The sequence below is a fragment of the Elephas maximus genome, chromosome 4, assembly GCF_024166365.1.
Source record: "Elephas maximus indicus isolate mEleMax1 chromosome 4, mEleMax1 primary haplotype, whole genome shotgun sequence".
NCBI classification, from domain to species: Eukaryota; Metazoa; Chordata; class Mammalia; order Proboscidea; family Elephantidae; genus Elephas; species Elephas maximus.
Window position 1 is genome coordinate 167,546,179 of NC_064822.1, and position 22,947 is coordinate 167,569,125.

Consider the following 22,947-nt stretch of genomic DNA (forward strand, 5'->3'; position numbering starts at 1 on the left):
TTAAAATAATGACCTTCAGAATCCTTGCTGTCTAGTATTCAAAAATCCTTTAGCTCTAAAAAGGACCTTAACAGTCACAAAGAAAACACATATGTTGCAGCTCAAATGTAGAAATCTGTCCTTTTGCAGACATTTTTCTGCAGATAGTCTACTCTGGCTTTATATCAAGTTGGAAATAAGTCATGTGTGGCCTTTCAAAACCCGACTATTAGTTCTTATTTGACATAAGCAGAACAAACAGATCCTTTTCCAATTTAGAATCATTTGTTTGCCTTTTACTGCCCTTCAAAAGCCATCAAACCAGTATGCTAAAAGCCTTCTAACAACAACTTTGTTATTTTGTTTATTGTGCTTATCAGAAGACAGGAGGAATCTGACGTGTGCATTACCAATAGCCACTATCAAAAATAATTGGTTTTTCACTTACTGGATGCTGATAGTGATTCTCCATAGCTGCCTAGGCTGTCTTCCTGTTGGACGCATCTTTCCGTTTGAATGTTGATTTATTTTCCATGTGTAGTCCAAAGCATAGAGTTCATGTCTTATTTAAAGCATATGCATATTCTTAGAAAATTAATGACAAAAAATATCAAAATTTCGAGATAAAATTAGTGCTAGGATTTCAAATTATAAAAAAGTTTTATATAATTCATCTCACTTTTCCTCTTTAAGTTCTAAAAGGCTTGTTTCATGTAGTGAGTGAGTGCTTATTTTACCTTATATTAATGATAAATACCATTTTCATGTGGTGGAGGAAAAACCAAAATTTTAAAATTGGCCTTGAAGGAACTGATTATTCTGTGCAAGTAAAGGCCTTCTCTTTCCCTTAATGGCCCATACCCTGTACCTTATACCCTTTGCTCCGTTGCTATTTTTGTGCCTTTAGAAATAGTCTTTTTATAGGATTCTACTTACATTTTTTAAAATACCCTTCAGCCCTTTATGACTATGAAAATAATTTGTGCTCATTGCAGGAATTTTGAAAAATATAAAAAAGTACAAAAGTTATATACAACCCCGCATTCAAGAATAACCTGATTAACATTTTAGATACATCCTTTCAGTCTTTTGAGATACCACAAAATAAGGATCACACCATGTATTTAGTTTTGTGACTTTTTCTCTTAGCTCTCACGCACATGAAATGGAAAATAAGCAATTTTGGAAAGTCTACTATGAACATCTAGAGAAAGCAGCTACACATGCTGGTATGTAAGGGAGCCTAAAGGGGCTGGGAAGACAGGTGGTTGTTTAAATGTCTCATTTTTAGTGCTTAATTACATAGGAAATCGGGAAACAGATGTGAAAATGTATTATCTTTGGTAACTTTTGAATATGGTTTCTCAATTGCTTCCTTATAGTACTAGGGAAAGAAATGCCCTCTTTTGAGAAAACACAGAACAAGTGGTAACATTTCTCTAGTAGTTACAGTGACTTCTGTCTTGCAGAGAAAGAGTTGCAAAATTATGAACGAGATGAAGAGAAGTCCATTGGAGACGAAAGTTGGGAGCAGACCCAGGAAGGAAATATTGGAGCCCTTTATCATACGCAGTTAGCATTGAAAACTGACTGTCGGGAAAGACTGGACCACACCAACTTTCGATTTTTGCTGTGGCGCGCTCTGGCAAAATTCCCAGAGAGAGTAGAGCCACGGTCCAGGGAGCTCTCCCCGCTTTTTTTGAGATTTATCAAGTAAGTGTTCTCTCTCCTAGAAATATGTCCTTGATTTGGGGTGAAGAGGAGAAGGTAAAAACTATTAACCTTCCAGATTGCCTGAGGTCTTCTTAGACATCTGTCACGTTTTCAAATTGTTGGTACATCTGTAAAGCCATGGCTCTATCAAATCAGAACTTTACTGATTTTGTTCACCACTTAATTTTACATGAAACCAAATTTAACCAGCCCATAGCAGTATTAATAAAGAAAATTCCAGGTTACAAAATAAGAAAGACCATATTAAATTGCATCAATGTACAAAGGCCTTGTTACTTCTAGCCCTGTTGTTCATTGTTTCATTGACTGCCTGGGGCTTAAGGATTTTTACCAGTGACCCAGCCCCATCCTCAGAGGCCTTCTCTGTGCTTCAGGAGGACACATTCCACCCTGTTTTGAGCTTTTTGATGTTTCTCATGATGATGATGAAAGTATTCTCAAAGACTAGCAGGAGCTTTCTGGAGCGTTGTTTTATTTTGACTGGGTGTGCTGTGTGAGAATCTCATTGCTTTAAAACTCTTAACAATGAGTTAAGAGTGTGTTGAACAATATTAAGCAGTCAATTAAAAGTATGAGTTCCAATAATATTTCTTTATGTGAGAAAATGCTGTAGGGTTAGGTTAAGCAGGCTACAAACCACAACATGCCCGGCTCGTTCAAGGAGCAGCAAAGAGGTCTGCGCAGCTATAGCAGAGTGATCCAGGGAGAAGGTAGTTGGAGATAAGGTCAGAAACAGGAAACCAAATTGTGGAAGGCCTTTAAGTGCTAGTAAGGTCTTTGGCTTTTACTTGCAGTGAGATGGGAAGCCATTGGAAAGTTTAAGCAGAAGAATGAAATGACTTAAGTTTTCTGAAAAGAACCGTGGTGACTCAACAATTAAGTACTCAGTTGCTAACTGAAAGGTTGGCAATTCGAACCCACCCCATGGCTCCTCAGGAGAAGGACCTATTGAACTGCTCCTGTAAAGATTACAGCCTAGAAAACCCTATGGGGCAGTTCTACTGTGTCATATGGGGTCACTGTGAGTCGGAATCGACTCAGCGGCACTCTGAAGGAGTTTTCTGGCTGCTGGGTTGAGAACAGACAGTAGGATGGCAGTGGTAAAAACAGGGACAAGTTAGGAGAGATTGGAAAAGTTCAGACAAGAAATGATCATGGCGGCTTGACCAAGATTATCGTAGTGAGATGATGAGGGTTGGTTGGATTCTGGATTTATTTTGAAGGATTTCAATTAAATTTTTAAGGGTTGCAAGTAAACCAGCCTGCAGGATTTGCTAACAGATCAGATGTGGGGTGAGTTGGTGTAGGAATGTTGAGGTGGAATCAAGACTGTGTCTTAAGGCTTTGACCTGAACAATTGGAAGAAGAGTGTTACCATTTACCTAGATGGTGAGAGATGGGGGAGTTGCAAGTTTGTGGGAGAAAGTCAAAAGCTCATTTCTGGATATGTTAAGTTTGGAATACTGGTAGATATCCAAGTAGAGATATGAAGTAGGCAGTTGGATTTAAGAGTTAGTAGTTCAAGGGAGAGGTTTGATCTGGAGATAATAAATTTGGGGATCACCAGTATATTATGGAGAGTATTTAAAATTATAAAACAGGAATGAAGTCACCTGGAATGTGAGTGTAGAGAGAGGACTTCTAAGGACTGACTCAGTATTTAGTTGGGAGATGAGGAGGAACCAGGAAAGAAGATCAAGAAGCAGTGATCAGAGTGATAGAATAAGATCCAAGACCACTTATAGTCCTAGAAGCCAAGTGAAGAGAATATTTCAAGGAGGGAGTAATCAGTTGAGTCAGATGTATCTGAGAGGTCAAATAAGGTGAAGAATAAGAACTGTTAGCTTTGAAAACATGGATGTGACCTTAGCAAGAGTTGTTTTGATTAACCTGGTAGGGATGAAAGCCTGATTAGAATGACTCAAGAGAAAATGAAGAAGAAATGGAAACAGCAAGTGTGGTTAGTTCTTGCTGTAAAAAAAGAAACAGATAAAAAGTAACAGGTGAAAGGGGATATTGGGACAGAACAGGAGATGTTGTTGTTGAGGTTTTTTTTTTTTTTTAAGATTTAAGCTGCATGTATGGCTGTCATGCAGGTAGGAATGATCCAGAAGAGGGGAACATTGGTGATGCAAGAGAAAAAGAATAAAATTGCTAGAGCCATGCCTTTGAGTAGGTAAGAGATGACGAGATCCAGTGCATAAGTGAAAAGGTTTATATGAATAATTCACCTGTACAAAGGTTACAAGCAAAGATGCTGTCAGGTCGGTACGTATGGTGGTGGAAGAGTAATGATTTTCTCTTTTTCCATAATTCTTTGAGCTATAATTTATTTATAGAATGAGAGCAGTGATATTTGGCTTCCCTGCCTTGTTTTGGAGATAAAATAAAATAATGTTTATCAGTTGTCTTGTGAATTGCAAAGGTTGTACAGATGCAGGAGCCCTGGTGACACAGTGGTTAAGAGCTCAGCTGCTAACCAAAAGGTCAGCAGCTTGAATCCACCAGCTGCTCCCTGGAAACTCTGTGGGGCAGTTCTACTCTGTTCTATAGGGTGGCTATGAGTCAGAACCAACTCAACGGCAACAGGTACGGGTATAGAAATGCAGAAGCCCTGGTGGCGCGGTGGTTAAGAGCTATGGCTGCTAACCAAAAGATCGACAGTTTGAATCCACCAGCTGCTCCTTGGAAATCCTGTGGGGCAGTTCTGCTCTGTCCTGTAGAGTCACTATGAGTCAGAATGGACTTGGCGGCAACAGGTTTATACAAATGCAAACTAGTACTAATGGTGTTAGTAGAAGGCAAACTTTCTTACCATGTTCATATTCCAGGTTTTCTCCCAAAGAAAGAAACAGATTACCCCTTAGCCTAAGAATAAAAATCTTACTCTATAGTACAAGGTGCTGTAGAGGTAGGGATAGAGAAAGGAGCATGTATGGGAAGTGGGTACCTGAATTTAAGACTTAGAGACTGGTTGAGGATACCTCATTTAAAGTTAGTTGGCACTGATTACCTATAAGTAATGCTTTTATAGATGACCCAAACTAATAAAAGGCCCAGATGTTCTAGCTTTTAAATATATTATGAGTTTTGGGGGGGAAGAAGAGGAGAACTAGGTATTTGTGTTTCTAAATCTGGTTTCAATTAATTTGATATTAGAACTAACGTATGGGTCCCATGTAAACATTCTGAGAGGAGCCGAACCAGGAGCAGGAATGAAAGACTGACAATGGTGGCAATATCCCAACCATAAGTAACACTTAGTGAGCACCTACTGTGTGCCAGATACTCATGTAAGTGCTTTGCAGGGTTATCTCATTAAATAAATAAATGAGTGACTATGGTGTGCATGGAGATAGAGGATAAAAATGTGAAATGTGGCTAAATGAATGTTGAGAGTGCAATAGGGGTGTTATTGGGTGGATGTGGCACAATTTGTAGCTTACAGAGCAACTTACCTCATTTTATTCATTCATCCATTTGATATTTATTAAATACTAGATACTACGAGGTGAGAATACAAAGTTGAAGAAGGTACTGTCCCAGTCCTCAAGTTGTAGTTTTGTGCAGTAACCTGGAGTCTAACGTGTATTAATCTAGAGTTCTTTCAGGTGTGTTAGTAGAGTGTTATCCTCAAATGTATGTTATTTTATCAGTGTGTCTTTAGCCCAGTGACATGCACAAAATAGACAACAAATTAATTGTTGAGTAAACAAATAAAAATGACAAAAAATTCTCCCAGTGGTCACCTATCAGCCAAAAGACAGAGTGGCTCATAAATAATACCACCTGTGAGCACTGTGCTCCTCTAAACAATCATCTAAATGAAACCTAAAGGTCGACATTTACCCTAGACCAAAGATGAGAAGGTAAGGGGGACAAGGAAGCTAGATTAATGGAAGCAGAACCATCAGAATGGAAATGATAAAAATGCTGACACATTGTGAAAAGTGTAACCGATATCCCTGAATAAGATGTGTAGAAATTGTTGAATGATAATCTAATTTGCTATGTAAATTTTCTCCAAAAACAGTAAAATATTTTTTTAGAAAAGAAAGTGACATAAAACTAATGCATCTTCAAGATCACATCAGTTAACCGCAACAATGGGCCAAAATTTAAGGGATGGAATTTAATAAGGACAAATACAAATACTTAGTAATAGTTCAAGGGACTTTAGGAGAGACAAAACATAAAGACTCACAATGTGAATCTGTGTCATGTTGTGGCTGCCGCTAAAAGTAAAAGAAGTCTTTGTCCCATATGTCTTATCAGACCATATCTGAGCCCTGAATTTTGTTATAGTGCTGTATTTTTTTAATGGACACTGGCAGTGTAAAACATATCTGGTAAAAAGTGGCCAGCATGGTCCTAATGTTATAGTTGAATCATTTAATACAATCCACCCCCCACTGCAGCTCCAGAGACAGGAAGGCTGTTTTAGCTCAGTTCAAAATAGACATTTCGAATATTTTCAGCAGCTTAAAACATGGAATGAGGTGTCTTCTACGGTTAGTTGAGTGAGTGATGTGTCAAACAGGGTACCATATTTTTGGTAAATAATGTGCCCACATATATAACACACATAGCACACTAGGAAAATAATGCACGAGGGAGTTATGAGGTTGGCCAAAAACATAACACACACATTACTTGCATAAAAATGTGGTATTTAAGGGGTGCTGAATAAAAAAGCACAATGTTGTATAGTTGGCTTGACTCCAGTGCCTCTGATGTCCCTGCACTGTGTGAGCCATGAACGTCTTCTGTCTCCTAAACAGAACTAGGACATTTCAGATTAAAGTGCATTCTATTCCATCCCACTCTCTTCCACTACAGCAATGAGTATTACCCAGCGGATCTGCAAGTCGCACCAACCCAAGATCTGCAAAGAAAAGGCAAAAGGGTGGTGGCAGAGGAAACGGAAGAGGAACCAACAGCCGGAGATGATGAGGAGTTGGAAGAAGAGGAGGTGCCCCAAGACGAACCCACACAGAAAAGAAAGACAAGAAGAGCTGCAGCAAAGTAAGTTCAACCTTGTTCAACATCTGTGGACCCACAGCTCTAGGAGGAACAGAAGAGAGAGGTGTCCGATGGTCTAAATGTGAGATATTCTGGTACCTATGAGCAACTCAGATAATTATTTGCAGTAAGTTCTACATTTCTACATCTCCTGGGATTTTTCTTTTACAGCCCAAAGAAAACTGTCAGTTTTTTGGTTGGTTGCTTGTTATTTGTTCTTTTCTTTCTTTCCCTTATTAGTCTCAGAATGTTGGAATTGTAGGGACTTTGGGGCCTGGAATGCTGAAGTGGTCTTTGTGACCTGTGTCACTGACCTTCACAGCACCGGAGCATCATACGCTTGTGCTGGGGAACACGTAATGGCATATCTTTTCCTTATAAATGAGCATGTCAGCACTTCTCTCCTGCCTGTTGACTTGTCTCCTTCTGCATACTTTTTTACGTGCAGTTGTTATACTCTTTTTCTTATTCTCTAGGTTATCCATTTGCCTACGTTGTTAAAAACCTTTAAAAAAAAAAAAAGTGAGCTTTCAAAAATTAACGTCAACTTACTTGAAAATTGTCTGAATTAGGATCTCAGAGATCCACTGATTGGTGATACTGTGTTATTGTAACACTTTAGGTCTCAACTGGATATGCCTATTTCTTGAGTAATTTCCCATGAGCCATTTATTAATTCATTCACTCAGCAATGTGCTGAGTACCTCTGTGCCAGGTGCTGGGGATACAGAGATGAATTGTACAGTGTCCGTGTTACAGGAGTCATAGTCTAATGTATGCTGTGGTATGAGTGAGATTTTTAAAGCACTCATGGGATCACATGGATTGACATAGTGGCTGAAACAACGGCTGTAAAAATAGCCCAGGACTGGGCAATGTTCTGTTATACCCAAGGTCACCATGAGTTGGAGCTGACTGAACAGCAACTAACAATAACTAAAAAGTGCATGGAAAAAATTGCTTAAATCTACCAAAAAGAGTCTAGAAAGATTTTCAGAGACGAGGGCACCTTGGAAGCTGAAAGATGAGAGTTTGCTAGGCATGGGGAAGAACTTGCCAGCTATTGGAAATAATGTGTGAAGCCCAAGGACGGGAAAGATTAGGGCCAAAGTCCTTGAAACTATAGTTCTTTCTCTGCCTCTGCCTTCTCAGGGGTCTCAGCATTCTGTCTGTACTACTTTCTCCGAGACAAAGATTGCTGTTTTCTTTTTTATATCTTCCGGTATAATACCTGGCAAAAGATTCGTGCTCAGTACAATTGCTGAATAAATAAGTAAGCCATTTATCGGCTCGTACCTCTTACTTTCCAACCCCTGGACCTTTGCTTGTGCCTCCCTCCACCCCCCTTTCTGCAATGCCTTTGCCTCATCTCTGCCAATTGAAATTCTGTTCATGCTTTGAGACACAGTTCCAGTGCTGCAGCTTCACTGAAGTATTTCCCTCTTTTGAACTAAAAGTTATCATACCCAACTCTAAACTTTGGTAATAGTCATGTGTACCTCCATCATGGCACTACTCATTGCCTTGGGTATTAGTTGTTATAGATCTCCTGTGCAAATCAGAAACTCTTTAAGGATAAGGCCCATGTCTTAGTTTTTCTGCCCCTAGAGCCAAACCTAGAAAAGTGCTGAAATACACCCTCACCGAAAATGTGAATGTATTAATAATCATCACACATTTCTGGTGCCATCTCAGTATATTCATAGGCAAAATATATAATCCTTCATGGAGGATGCTTCTCATTGGCAAGGATGTATCGAGAGTGTGTAAGTTAGCTCCTGTTCTCTTTGGCTCTTTAAGGTTACACAGCACATAGAAGAGAGGAGTAGAAGTTTCAGTAGAAAATGTTTAAAGTTTATTGGTAAACTACAGGGCTCAGTGCTAATAAGAACTTACGGAGTATTTTAGCTACTTATAAAAAATACTGCCCTACTTACCCCTCTTTCTCTACAATATCTAAAGAGGTTATAATTTCCAGCTTAGTTTCTGTATATTAACTAGCAGGACTTTCACAGTTTTGCTTTCTTTAGCTCAGGAGCAGTGAAGTTTTAATGTTTTACCTAAACTCTTAGGGGCAGAAACACCACAGCTTGGGTTCTTTCATTTAATCTTCACACCAAAGCTGGTAGGCCTCACTCTTCCTTATCAAGATGAGGAAACTGCGACTCTGGGACATTAATTAAGGAACCTTCCCCAGAGTCACACAGCTGAGAATGGCAGTCACACCACCATACAGCCTGGTTTCCACCTCTCTTCACTTCTCACCTTCCCTGTCTTGAAACAGGCAAATAAAAATCTCTTCAGATCTTAACAGTTTATCTATTCAGAGTATTTGAAAGTTCAAATACATCTTACAGATTAAACACAGAAAATCCTTTTCCCAAGGTATTTTTTAAGCCTCATAGTGTTGGGGTTTGAAAGTCAGGTGAGTAAATGCTGTACAAGCTCTCTCCTCAGTCTGTTTTAATAGAAAAGTGAGTGTTCTCTGAGGCATTCCCACCTTCAAATTCAACTTTTAACTGTAGAATATAGATCTTTCTTCCTCCTTGGTAAGCCAAAGCTGTGGTTACCTACACTCGGACATCTGTTCCCTGACGTAGTTTGTGTTAGGAAGGTCAGGGCAGACATAGTTTACCACTTTCCTGTCTATTGCAGAGAATCTAGGCCAGGAATAATTTCAAAAGTCAACTGTGTTCAATTTTGTGGTGTATTACTTTCTGCATTTGGTTTAATTAGACCATCCTAAGCACAGCCTGAGGAGCCCTGGTGGCGTAATAGCTAAGAGCTACAACTGCTAACCAAAATGTCAGCAGTTCAAATCCTTTCAAATCCACCAACTGCTCCTTGGAAACTGTATGTAACAGTTCTACTCTGTCCTATAGGGTTGCTGTGAGTCGGAATCGACTCGAAAGCAACAAGTTTGTTTTTTTGGGAAGCACATCCTGAATGATTTCTCTGGAGGTGGGGAGTCTGGATTTCAGGGAGAGGTCTGCCAACATTTGGCATTTCTGGAGAATAATTTCCTAATTGCAAATAATTAAAACTTGTTTGGATAGCTAACCGTGGAACTATAATCAGGGTGTTTGGGGTACTTGCCAGAAAGAATAAAATTGGTGGGAATATCATCTTGCAAAGATAATCTCTGTTCTTTAATTCTATAACACCCTCTTTCTGTTTTGTTTTTGTTAGGCAGTTAATTGCTCATTTACAAGTTTTCTCAAAGTTTTCAAATCCACGGGCCTTGTATCTGGAATCCAAATTATATGACCTCTATCTTCAGGTAGGTAAAATAAATCCTTGGCACTACAATTCTTTGTGAAATTTTCTGCCTTTTTTTTTTTTTTTTTTTTTGCCAAAGTAAATTTCAGGTTTTTAATAATACTTGGTTAATTGAGTAAAAATACACAACACAGTGCGGGTGTTACGGCTAGAGAAACTTGAACAGCTCGGCTTCAGATTAACAACTGATGCTTCTTATGGTTCAAAATGCTGAATAAGATCACATTATAGGCCTGGCCTACAATGAAGTCAGCAAAGTAACAATGAAGTCAGAGTCGTAAAGACTGTCAGGCACATGTGCAGTTCAGTTGTCATGTGTCGTTAGAGTTGAACATTGTCCAACTTTCCATTATGACTCCCGACACTGACACTAACTTCACTGTGGACCAGGCCATAGCCTGCTATACGCCAGTGTTTTGAACAGTAAATCATAAAATTGAGCAGCTGTGAGTGAACATCTGAGAATGATGACATTAGCAAATTACGTGCTGCAACATTGTATGTGGTATGTATTACTAAGATGTACAAAACAAAACAAAAATGCTGGATGGTCGTTTAGGGCGGTTCACCATAACTCAAATATGCCACAAGTCGAGAACTTAATATAGGTGTTAGTCATATCGCCCTTTTAGAAGTTAAGTCGACTTTCGTGGCAGACGTCGGATTCCAAGGACTGTTAGATTGAGTGAAAGCAGAGAGCTGGAATGGTGGTCCGTTGCAGTCACAGTGTATGACCCTGCATTCCAGAAAAGACTGCAGAAGAATTTAGTGTCAGGAACAGTGAGCTTTGAATATCATTTGAAACCACTTGAGAGAATGAAATTTTGATCTTCTGTTGAATGTCCTTTAGATTAAACTTCCACCATTTCGGCAGAATTTATGTATGTTCTGCCCACAATTCAGATATATGCTTTGTTTATAAAGCCAGAGCTCAAAAGTCTCAGTTGTCCACAGGAAGCAAAGTCCTGAACTTCTTCATCAGAGAGGCCTCAGAACCAGGTCTCCTTTCCTGGCATCTTATTGGCTGCTTGTTACCTTTACCATATTGTCAGAGATTTGCCTCATCACATTACCAGCCCTGTAGAAAATTGGCTCTGGCCAAAAGACTGGCAAATCCTGAGGGTCTGGCATGTGGGATGCAGGCATCGAGAGTTTTACTGTCATTTTTTTTCTTTGCATATATTTCCCACCAGGAAAATGGGAGGTAGTTGTCAGGTGTCAGCTCTAACCTTGTGTACAAATTTAGATTTGAGGAAATCTAATTTAGCATATGAACAAAAGTAAATTGCTATCCCATGTTATGTAAGTGATTGTATTAATTTTTCCATATAATATCATTCTTAGTTGTTGCTACACCAAGATCAAACAGTACAAAAAATAACCCTGGATTGCATAATGACATATAAGCATCCACACATCCTCCCTTATAGGTAAGTTATTTGATATTGAAGAAATTTTCTTTGCTAATTTTTTTTTTTGTACTTTAGGTGAAGGTTTACAGAGCAAATTAGTTTCTCATTAAACAATACACATATTATTTTGTGACATTGGCTGCCAACCCCACAACATGTCAACACTCTCGACCTTGGCTTCCCCATTACCAGCTTCCCTGTCCCCTCCTTCCTTCTTATCCTTGCTCCTGGGTTGGTATGCCCATTTAGTCTCATTTTGTTTTATGGGCCCATCTAATCTTTTGACTAAAGGACGAACCTCAGGAGTGACTTCAGTACTGAGGTCAAAGAGTGGCTGGGAGCCATACTCTTGGAGTTTCTCCAGTCTCTGACAGACCAGTAAGTCTGGTCTTTCTTTGTGAGTTAGGATTTTGTTCTACATTTATCTCCAGCTCTCTCTGGGACCCTGTATTGTGATCCCTGTCAGAACAGTCATTGGTGGTAGCCAGGCACCATCTAGTTGTGCTGGACTCAGTCTGGTGGAGGCTCTGGTAATTGTGGTCTCTTAGTCCTTTGGACTAATCTTTCCCTTGTGTCTTTGGTTTTTTTTTATTCTTCCATGCTCCAGACAGGGTGGGACCAGTGGAGTCTCTTAGATGGCTGCTCACAAGCTTGTAAAACCCCATACGCTACTCACCAAAGTAGGATGTAGAACATCTTCTTTATAAACTGTTATGCCAATTGAGCTAGATGTTCCCTGACACCATGGCGCCCAGCCCTCAGCCCAGTATTTCTGTCCCTCAGGGAGTTTGGATGTGTCTGTGAAGTTGCCATGACCTTGCATTGGTCAAGTTTTGCAGACTTCCCCAGTATTGTGTACTGTCTTACATTTCATTTTTGGCTGATTTTTATCCTGGTACCTGAGAGCCCCTTCTAAAATAATTTTTTGAAGGCCTGGAAAATTTACCTCTTTTCTAAGGTAACCCTAGTGCCATTTCCAGGCCAGAAATGAAATCTGGAAATATATTTGTTTGTTAAGAGTAGTTCTGCATAGATAATAAAGTAGAAAAGAGACTATTAATTGAAAAATATGTGTTGAGGTTATATCATTTTACTCTCCTTCTAATATAATACGGTAAAATTTTGGTGATTACTTAGGGAATCATAATCACGCTAAGAATTGAAGAAAGCTTTAGTATCATATTTTTTTGAATATGTGAATCATTGACTAAGTCTAGTCCCTTAGAACCCCTTTTACCTTTTAAAATTTGAAAACTTGTCATTTTGGAAGGTATTTTTATGAGCATTTTCCTTTACAAATGTCAACCACAACATGGACTATTCTTTAAGGCCTTATTTTATTTAGATACATTATTCTACTCATGCCTTTTTTTGAAAGTACTCTTGATTATTAAATGATTATGCTATATTTCCTATTTTTAAAGGGAAAACTTGCAAAGATTGCTTGAAGACAGAAGCTTTAAGGAAGAAATAGTGCATTTTAGCATTTCAGAAGACAATACGATAGTGAAAACAGCCCACCGAGCAGATCTGTTTCCTGTTTTGATGAGGCATGTATATCGTTCAAAAACTGATTTTTTAAAAGCTGATTAAGAAAAAAAAAACAGTCGTGAGTGTAGAATTATAATTCTTTCAGCAACTGTAATGGAATATTTCATTTTGTATTATCTTTTGGATTTTTTTTTTTTTTTTTTTAATTGGACCTTTTGGGGAAGTCAAATTGTTGGAGAGACTGAATTTATAATTTTTTGTCCTTGGCACAAAGAAATACTTTCCATGGTATTATTTTAATAATAATAACGTTAAATTTAAATGCAACATTTCTCCAAGTTTAAATGTTCGGGAATAGTTTCTAAAAATCATGTAATATTTAATACTACACTTTTTGTTATAAATAATGGAACGCACAAATGATCCATAAATTACTCGAAGATCGCCTTTTCTTGGCACAAGGAAGAGTGCAAAGAGGTCCTATTACTGAAAATTTTGAGAACCATTCTTTGCCTTTTTCGTGTTAAATTAACAGCTTTTATCGTGTTAAGAGGGTAGCTTCTATTACTAGGTTATTTAGAATTTTATCAGGAATGGATGTTAAATTTTACAAAAAATACCTATTAAACATGTATTAAAATGGTTATATATATATACTTTTTTCTATGACTATTGATCTATAGTAATGTAATAGATTTGACTAATGAATCTTTCTTACATTCCTGGGATAACTTTTATTTAGTTTTAATACTGCGCTAGATACAGTATTTTGAAACTCTGTGTTTTATGTTTATAAACATGATTAGTATGTAGTTTTATTTTTGTCCATTGACCTCTTTTTAGTATCATGATTGTACCAACTTTACAAATGAAAAAGGACAATTTCCTTTTTTCTCTCTGCTCTAAAACTTTATAACATGGAAATTATGATACCCTTGAAAGCTTAAAAAATTTACCTGTAAAACTGTATGAGCTTCATGTTTTCCTATGATTATTGGTCCATTCAGGTTATCTTCTTCAGTAGTGTTTGCTAACTTACATTTATGTTCTTTCTAGAAAATTATCATTTAATTGGAATCTTTTTACTCTCTTGCGTGCTTTTTTTGGTTGTTTTGTTTTTGCCTATAGTTGTATTTTCTTATTTCAAGTCCTTTTAATCCTTATCCTTATGTTTTCCTTTTTCCTTGATTAGACTGATACTTTGATATGCCTGCTTTATTGATTTTTTTCTCATGCAACGAACTACCTTCCCGCTTTATCAATTCCACTGCTTGTGTGTTTTTCAGAGTACTGATTTCTGGCCTTTGTCTTTACTCTTCTTTCTCCTGCTTCCCTTACCCTTGTTTTATTGTTATTTTTCTTACATCCTAAGTTAAATATCTAATTTCTATTTTCAGTCCTCCTTTTTATAATCCATTTACATCTGTTCAGTTGCTATTTTTGCCTTTCAGAAAAACAAGAACAAGTATTGTATTTTAGAATTAAAATGCAAACAAGTAATGTTCTTCTTACTTTTTAGGATTTTGTATGGACGAATGAAGAACAAGACAGGGACTAAAACTCAGGGGAAATCTGCTTCAGGCACCCGCATGTCCATTGTTCTGAGGTTCCTCGCAGGGACCCAGCCTGAGGAGATCCAGATATTCTTAGACCTGCTGTTTGAACCTGTGAAGCACTTCAAGAATGGTAACTATCAACTGCCACTCACTCCTGAGTGTGTCTTGTCTGCTTTAGGCTTCTAATGCCTCAGGCTAAGTTCCCTATGCTCCTAGACTTCATTCTAACTGCATTGCTCCTCCTGAACTTGACGGTGGTGTTTTTACTGAAACACAATTCCTTTGAATATTAGATGGAATTAAGCAAAGCTCCCAAATGATCTGAGGACTGTGAGCATCCGTAAGTTAGTAAACCCAATTAGAAAATGTATGCTTTTTGTCCTGCATTTGGGCCATTTGAAAAATGAATACTTACCCATATACAAAGAATTTCTTCTAAGCAATTTCCAACATGTTGCAAAATTAATCTTAATTGTTTTGCATTTATTCATTCACTGAGTCATTCAGTTATTGAGTAATGACTTGTTGAATGCCCCAACACTCTGCTAAGTTCAAAATAGAAAAGTGAAGAATTACACTCTGCCCTCAAGAACCTTGCAGTCTTTATGAAATGGATGTAATAGTGTGTACAGTGAGCTGTAATGCTCTGTGGTATGTACTGTGTTATGCAATGTTAGTAATTAATAATAATAACAATGGCTAACATTTATTGCCACCACTTTGTTACCGAGATCTCAGGTTCTCACTCAGCGCGACTACAGAGACACGAAATGGGTGAAAGCGAAAGAAGCAGCTTTATTTGGTTGGCCAAGTAAAGGAGCACACTGGGACATGTGTCTCCAAGATGGCTCCCTGAACAATGGCTGAAACAGTTATTATTAGGGATAAGAACCAAGGAAGGGTCCTGGCAGGAAGAAGCAAAGTTGCTGATTGATGGGGCCCAAAAAGGCATTCATGGAGCTGTTCTATTGTCTGCCCTTGCTCAGTCCGAAAGGAGTGTCTTCAAACAGGACCTTTTAGGCTCAGACTCTTCTTTTCTGAAATTCTTCCCCCAAACTTGGGCTGCTAAAGTTTGGTTTTGTCCTGCAGGAGAATAGTTCCAGGGTCACCCAGAGGACAGGGTCGATGGTTCTGCGCATGTCAGGCAGGCCAGATTTGGTCTTAACTGGTTCTGTGGTCTGTGACCCCAGCCTCTTGTCTTTCTTGTGCAGGAAGTTGGCCACTTGCCTAAAAAACATCTGGAAAAACCAGTTAGAAGGAGAAGTGACTCATGATACTCTACTTACAAATTGGGGTTGGTAATGGTACCCCGAGGTTGTTGGCCTCAATTTGTCTGTCAGTTTGTTGTATTGTGGTGGCTTGTATTTTGCTGTGATGCTGGAAGCTGTGCCAGCATGGTCACCCAAGCTGGACAGGTTTCAACAGAGCTTCCAGACTAAGACAGACTGGAAAGAAGGACCTGGTGGTCTACTTCTGAAAAAATTGGCCAGTGAAAACCTTATGAATAACAGCAGAACGTTGTTTGATATAGTGCTAGAAGATGAGCCCCTCAGGTTGGAAGGCACTCAAAATATGACTGGGAAAGAGATACCTTCTCAAAGTAGAGTCGATCTTATGGTGTGGATGGAGACAAGCTTTTGGGGTTTTCCTTTGCTGGTGTGGCACGACTCAAAATGAGAAGAAACAGCTGCAAACATCCATTAATAATTGGAGCATTAACGTACGAAGTATGAATCTAGAAAATTGGAAGTTGTCGAATGAAAGTGAATGCATAAGCATCAATATTTTAGGCATTAGTGAGCTGAAATGTACTAGTACTGGCTATTTTGAATCAGGCATTCACATGGTCTACTATGCTGGGAATGACAAGTTGAAGAGGAATGACATCACATTCATTGTCAAAAAGAACATTTCAAGATCTATCCTGAAGTACAAGACTGTTAGTGATAGGACAATATTCATATGCCTACAAGGAAGACCAATTAGTATGACTATTATTCAAATTTACGCACCAACCACTAATGTTAAAGATAAAGAAACTGAAGATTTTTACCAACTTCTGCAGTCTAGAATTGATCACACATGTAATCAAGATGCCCTGATAATTACTGATGCTTGGAATGTGAAAGCTGGAAACAAAGAAGAATCAGTAGTTGGAAAGTGTGGCCTTGGTGATAGAAACAAGGCCAGAGATCTCATGACAGAACTTTGCAAGATCAATGACTTATTCATTGAAAATACCTGTTTTCAGCAACATAAGCGGTGATTAAACACTTTGCCAAATGGAATACACAGAAATCAAATCAACTACATTTGTGGAGAGGGACAATGGAGAAGATCAATATCATCAGTCAGAGCAAGGCCAGGGTCTGACTGCGAACAGACCATCAGTTATTCATATGCAAGTTCAAGTTGAGCCTGAAGAACATCAAGTCCACAAGAGCCAAAGTATGACCTTGCGTATATCCCACCAAATATAGAGATTATCTCGAGAATAGATTTGACACATTGAGCACTAATGAACAAAGACCAGAAGAGTTGTGGCATGACATCAAGGACGTCATACTTGAAGAGAGCAAAAAGTCATTTAAGAGACAGGAAAGAAAGAAAGACCAAAAGGGTTGCCAGAAGAGACTGTGAAACTTGCTCCTGAACATAGAGTAGCTAAAGCGAATGGGAGAAATGATGAAGTAAAAGAGCTGAACAGAACATTCAAAGGGCGACTTAGAAGACAAAGTAAAGTATTAAAATGAAATGTGCAAAGACCTGGAAATAGAAACCCAAAAAAGAAGAACACACTCAGGATTTCTGAAGCTGAAAGAACTGAAGAAAAATTCAAGCCTTGAAGTGTAATATTGAATGACGCAGGAAACATCAAAAGAAGATGGAAGGAATACACAGAGGATACGTTGACCAAAAACAGCTGGTCAGTGTTCAGCCATTTCAGAAGGTAGTGTATGATCAAGAACCAATGGTATCGTAGGAAGAAGTCCAAGCTGCACTGAAGGCATTGTCAAAAAATAAGGCTACAGAAATTGACAGAATACAAATTGAGATGTTTCAGTAAACAGATACAACACTGGAAGTGCTCACTCGTCTATGCCAAGGTATTTGGAAGACAGCTACCAGGCCAACTGACTGGAAGAATCCATATTTGTGCCCATTCCAAAGAAAGGTGATCCAATAGAATGCGGAAATTATCAAACAATATCATTAATATCACACACAAGTAAAATTGTGCTGAAGATCATTCAAAAACAGTTGCAGCAGTATATCAACAGGAAACTGCCAGAAATTCAAGCCGGATTCAGAAGAGGATATGGAAGGAGGGATATCATTGCCAATGTCAGGTGGATCTTGTCTGAAAGCAGAGAATACCAGAAAGTCATTTACCTGTATTTTATTGACTGCACAAAGGCATTCAACTTTGTGGATCATAACAAATTATGGAAAATATTGTGAAGAGTGGGAATTCCAGAACGCTTAATTGTGCTCATGAGGAACCTGTACATAGAAGAAGAGGCAGTTGTTCGAACAGAACAAGGTGATACTGCATGGTTTAAAATCAGGAAAGGTGTGTGTCAGGGTTGTATCCTTTCACCATACCTATTCAATCCATATGCTGAGCAAATAATCCAAGAAGCTGGACCACGGCATCAAGATTGGAGGAAGACTCATTAATAACCTGCAATATGCAGCTGGCACAACCTTGCTTGCTGAAAGTGAAGAGGACTTGAAGCATTTACTGATGAAGATCAAAGACTACAGCCTTCAGTGTGGCTTGCACCTCAACATAAAAAAAAAAAAAGAAAACAAAAATCTTCGCAACTGGACCAATAAACAACACCATGATAAACAGAGAAAAGATTGAAGTTATCAAGGATTCCATTTTACTTGGATCTACAATCAACACCCATGGAAGCAGCAGTCAAGAATTCAAACAATTTATTCCATTGGGCAAATCTGCTGCAAGAGACCTCTTTAAAGTGTTCAAAAGTAAAGATGTCACTCTGAGGACTGAGGTGCGCCTCACTGAAGCCATGGCATTTTCAGTCTCATATGCATGTGAAAGCTGGATAATAAATAAGGAAGACTGAAAAAGAATTGACGCCTTTGAATTATGGTGTTGGTGAAGAATACTGAATATACCATGGACTTCCAGAAGAACGAGCAAATCTGTCTTTGAAGAAGTGCAGACAGAAGGCTCCTTAGAAGGGAGGAGGGCAAGATGTCATCTTACATTCTGTGGACGTGTTTTCATGAGGGACTAGTTCCTGGAGAAGGATATCATGCTTGGTAAAGTAGAGGATCAGTGAAAAAGAAGAAGACCCCCAAGGAGATGGATTGACACAGTGGCTGCAATAGGGGGTGCAAACATAGCAACGACTATGAGGATGGTGCAGGACCAGCTGATATTTTGTTCTGTTATACATCAGGTCGCTATGAGTCAGAACCAACTTGATGGCACCTAACAACAACAACAGCATTTATTGAGTACTGTCTTTATGCCAGACGTTATAACAGACCCTTAAACATACAACTCCATTTATCCTCAAATAAACACATGAGATATCCTTACTTAATTACCCCAATTTAACCAATGAGGAAACTGAATCTTAGAAGAGTAAGTAACTTGCCCACTGAACATCAATGGAGCCCAAAGGTGGTACAATGGTTGGCTGCTAAACAGAAGTTTGGTGGTTCTCACATACCAGCTACTCCACAGGATAAGTGACCCGGTGATTTGCTCCCGTGAAGATTTCAGCCTAGAAAATCCTGTGGCGAGTTTCTACTTAGTCATATAGGCTAGCTATGAGTTGGAATCAACTCAACAGCACACAACTCAGCAAGAAGGTGGCAGAATTGGTCTTGAACCTAGATCTTTTTGACTACAAAACCTCTGCTCCAGTCCCATAAATGCTTTGCATTAGCCAAATTTAGACATTTATTTACAGGGTATCGTGCTGCATTTATTTTGTGTTTTTTCTGTGGTAATGGTTCCAGACTATTAGTAACTCACATTTTTAGCAATGGTATAAATAGGATGAGACTTGCGCTTAGAGACTTCGTCTGTCACAAATTTCTCACCCTTCTTTATTCCTCAGGTTCCTCATTTATAAAATGGACATAGCAAAACCTACCTCACCTAGTTCATTGACTACTTGGTAAGAATTGAAAGGAGATAATATTTGAGGAAAGAACATTATCAAAAGTGAAGCATTTTAAAAATAGACAATACTGTGTTACTGAAGGAAATTGAAAGCAAACTATAAGTAGTAACATGCTAATGTTTCTCTTTCCGTGATATCTGTATTCTTTGTTTCACTAGGAGAGTGCCATTCTGCAGTCATTCGAGCAGTAGAAGATTTGGATTTATCGAAAGTTCTTCCTTTGGGTCGTCAGCATGGTATCTTAAATAGCCTTGAAATAGTACTGAAGGACATCAGTCATCTGATCAGTGCATACTTACCGAAGATTTTGCAGATATTGCTCTGTATGACAGCAACTGTATCTCACATCCTTGACCAACGAGAAAAGGTGAGAGTTTCACTGTGTAGATGCTTTCTTCTTAGGCTAATATGAGTCGGTGTTTCACTTGAGATTGGGTTGGGGCCTGAATTACTGACATCCTTCCAGGTTAAATCCTTCCAGCTTAACCTTTGTAAGTGTCTCTTTAAAACGGTCTTCCATAATATGGGATCTTCATTGTTATAGGTATTTATGTGTGACAAGACGAATATACAGATTATATCGTGTGTATGGAAAAAAAAGATGGAGTCATAGAGAGTGTGGGTTAATGCTGTGTTTTATATTTCTTAGAAGCCAAAGTCAGCGACGCTTGAGCTGATTTTTCTTAGATTTTAATTCCAAGGGCATAGGGGTGTAGGTTATCTTTCAACTCTCATTTGTCTGGAATGGTTAGAGAATGAATAGAGCACTGTTACCATCGTCCTTGTTATTTTGAGACAGAGTTACCTGGAGCTCTTTAAAGGGTAAATGCTTACCTACCATGAATGCAAAGTTTTGAATAAAGATAAGCAGCAAGATTAGGCAAGACAAGTCAGCTGGCCAACTGCCAAGAGGCTTTATAAGGTGATACTCAGGAAATATTTCTTGAATTGTATCAGAGCAATGTATTTACGTTCTGTTGAAACAAGCTAGGTGGATATAAGTACACTCTTTGAAGTTTAGGGGAACTTAACATCTTTATGAACTGAAGGCATCTTAAAGAAAGTAGGGCTTGAAATAAAGACCCGGGCCCTTGATTTCTGCTGATGACTCCCAGTTAATGACAGATAGGTACAGTTTTAGTTTGGCGGAAATTCATTTCATTCGATTCATAGGTATGTCCAGTAAACTGCCTCTCAAATATGGTTGTTAAACATGAAAATTGCCAGCCAAACCTTCCTGCCACCTTTTTGGCATATGCATGGATATGAATCTGCTTTGGTAATGAAATAATACTCTGATCACCAAGATCTGGGGATTTAGAACATACCCTCCATTTGGCAGCACTGTTTTCTTTTCCTCATTCTTTCATTCATTCCTTCAACAAATATAAATTGAGTTCCTACTATGTGTCAGGTGCTGTTCTAGGCACTGGGGATCCAGCAATGATCAAAACAAACAAAAGTTCCTGTCTGTTTATTCATTCAGCAACTGTTATTGAGCACTTACTGTGTGCCAGACATTGTTGTAGGTGGGGAATGAGACATGTAAGGACTCGGTGTCATGGGGAGAAAAATAGTGAATGAATACACGTGAGCAGATGTGTAATTTCAGATGGCAGTAAGGTCTGAGAGGAAATTGAATTGTGGGGACCCTTCTGCAGATCTCTAACACTCATGTTTCTGTCGTTCTTGATCTCAGATTCCCCACTTCATCTCCTCGGGACAGGGAGATTGGTGGGCTTTGCCTGAGCGCTTCCTCCCTGCACTAAGGCCTTATACCTCTTCAGGTACTAGGCTGGGGGAAATGTGTGGCTCACCTCATTTGTTTCTCATCTTTTGGGGGTCACTGTCCTCTGCAGCCTGATGTACAATCTCTGGAAATGATTCTCACATATATTTTGTTCAGTTTTTTAGTTGCTTAAGAGAGAAGGATAAATCTGGTCCTTGTTACCCCATCTGGACTGGAAACAAAAACTGCCACAAAGGAGCAGACAGAACAGTCCTCAGAGTAACACACGGCTGGGAGTAGTTCACGTTCACAACAGCCAGAGTAGAAACCTTGCGATACATGGGCCATCAGGAGCACTACCGGGAAGAGCATTGCCTCAGTAAGCCAAAAAAACAGTTGCCCTCTAGCCAATTCTGACTCATGGCGACCCGATGTGTGTCAGAGTAGAACTGTGCTCCAGAGAGTTTTCATTAGCTGGTGTTTTAGAGGTAGATCTCCAGGCCTTTCTTCTGAAATGCCTCTGGGTAGACTCGAACTTCCAGCCTTTCGGTTAGCAGCCTAGTGCGTTATTCATTTGTACCACCCAGGGACTCCGCTGCCTCAGTAACCAAAAAAAGCCAAATCCGCTGCCATCGAGTCAATTCTAACTCATAGCACCTCAATAGGACAGAGTAGGACTGCCCCCATAGAATTTCCAAGGAGTGGCTGGTGGATTTGAACTGCCAGACTTTCGGTTAGCAGCCATAGCTCTTAACCACCATCCCATCAGGGCTCGATTGCTTCAGTAGTGGAGCCAAATTGGCCCTAGAATAAAGGCTACTCTGGTCCTACCTACTCAATGAAAAAAAAATATGGCTGCTGAGTCGATTACAACTCATAGTGACCCCATAGGGTTTCCAAGGCTGTAAATCTTTACAGAAGCAGTCTGCCACGTCTTTCTCCTGCAGAGCTGCTAGTGGTTTTGAGCTACCGACCTTTTGGTTAGCAGTCAAGCACTTTAACCACTGCTCCACCAGGGCTCCTTAACAAAGCTTAAAAAGATCAAATTTTGTCCAAGTAAATTAACTGCATCCCAGTATAAAGCTCAAAAACTTTTAAATGATTTAAATGAACAACATGAAGTTAACAATGTCTGACATCGAATCAAATACTACCAAGCATGCAAAGAAGGAAAATTTGATCCATAATGAGGAGAAAAATCAGTCACTAGAAGCAGACCCAGAAATAGCACAGATGATGGAATTAGACAAAGACATTAAAAAAAACATTATAAATACTCTCCCTATGTTCAAGAAAGTAGAGGAAAGCATGAGCATGTTAAGTAGAGACAAAGAAGATAAAAAATATTTTAAATAAAATGAGATAATATGATAGTGGTCAGGATGGAGGTAGATAGATGCATCTTTTACTAGGGTGGTCCTGGTCCTCTCTCAGGAGGTGATATTTGAGCTTACTTCTACCCCCTGAATTTTTGGTTAACCTAGAAGTTACTCAGTAATGCAGCCTTACTCTTGGGTCAGCATTTAGTAACTCAGAATATCATTTGTGCAGTTTCACAGTTCATTAGGTAGTGA

At 39.0% G+C, this 22,947-nt stretch overlaps 1 protein-coding gene across 1 annotated transcript in view; it reads left to right on the forward strand.

Moving 5' to 3' along the window:
- UTP20 (UTP20 small subunit processome component) overlaps positions 1 to 22,947 on the forward strand; it is a 182,576-nt gene that overhangs the window by 106,118 nt on the left and 53,511 nt on the right. The window contains exons 23-30 of the mRNA XM_049884168.1: positions 1,129 to 1,208; positions 1,449 to 1,692; positions 6,553 to 6,738; positions 9,925 to 10,015; positions 11,359 to 11,444; positions 12,851 to 12,976; positions 14,437 to 14,603; positions 19,803 to 20,011. Of these exons, the coding sequence (XP_049740125.1) occupies positions 1,129 to 1,208; positions 1,449 to 1,692; positions 6,553 to 6,738; positions 9,925 to 10,015; positions 11,359 to 11,444; positions 12,851 to 12,976; positions 14,437 to 14,603; positions 19,803 to 20,011 (1,189 nt within the window). The remainder of the gene's footprint in view (positions 1 to 1,128; positions 1,209 to 1,448; positions 1,693 to 6,552; positions 6,739 to 9,924; positions 10,016 to 11,358; positions 11,445 to 12,850; positions 12,977 to 14,436; positions 14,604 to 19,802; positions 20,012 to 22,947) is intronic.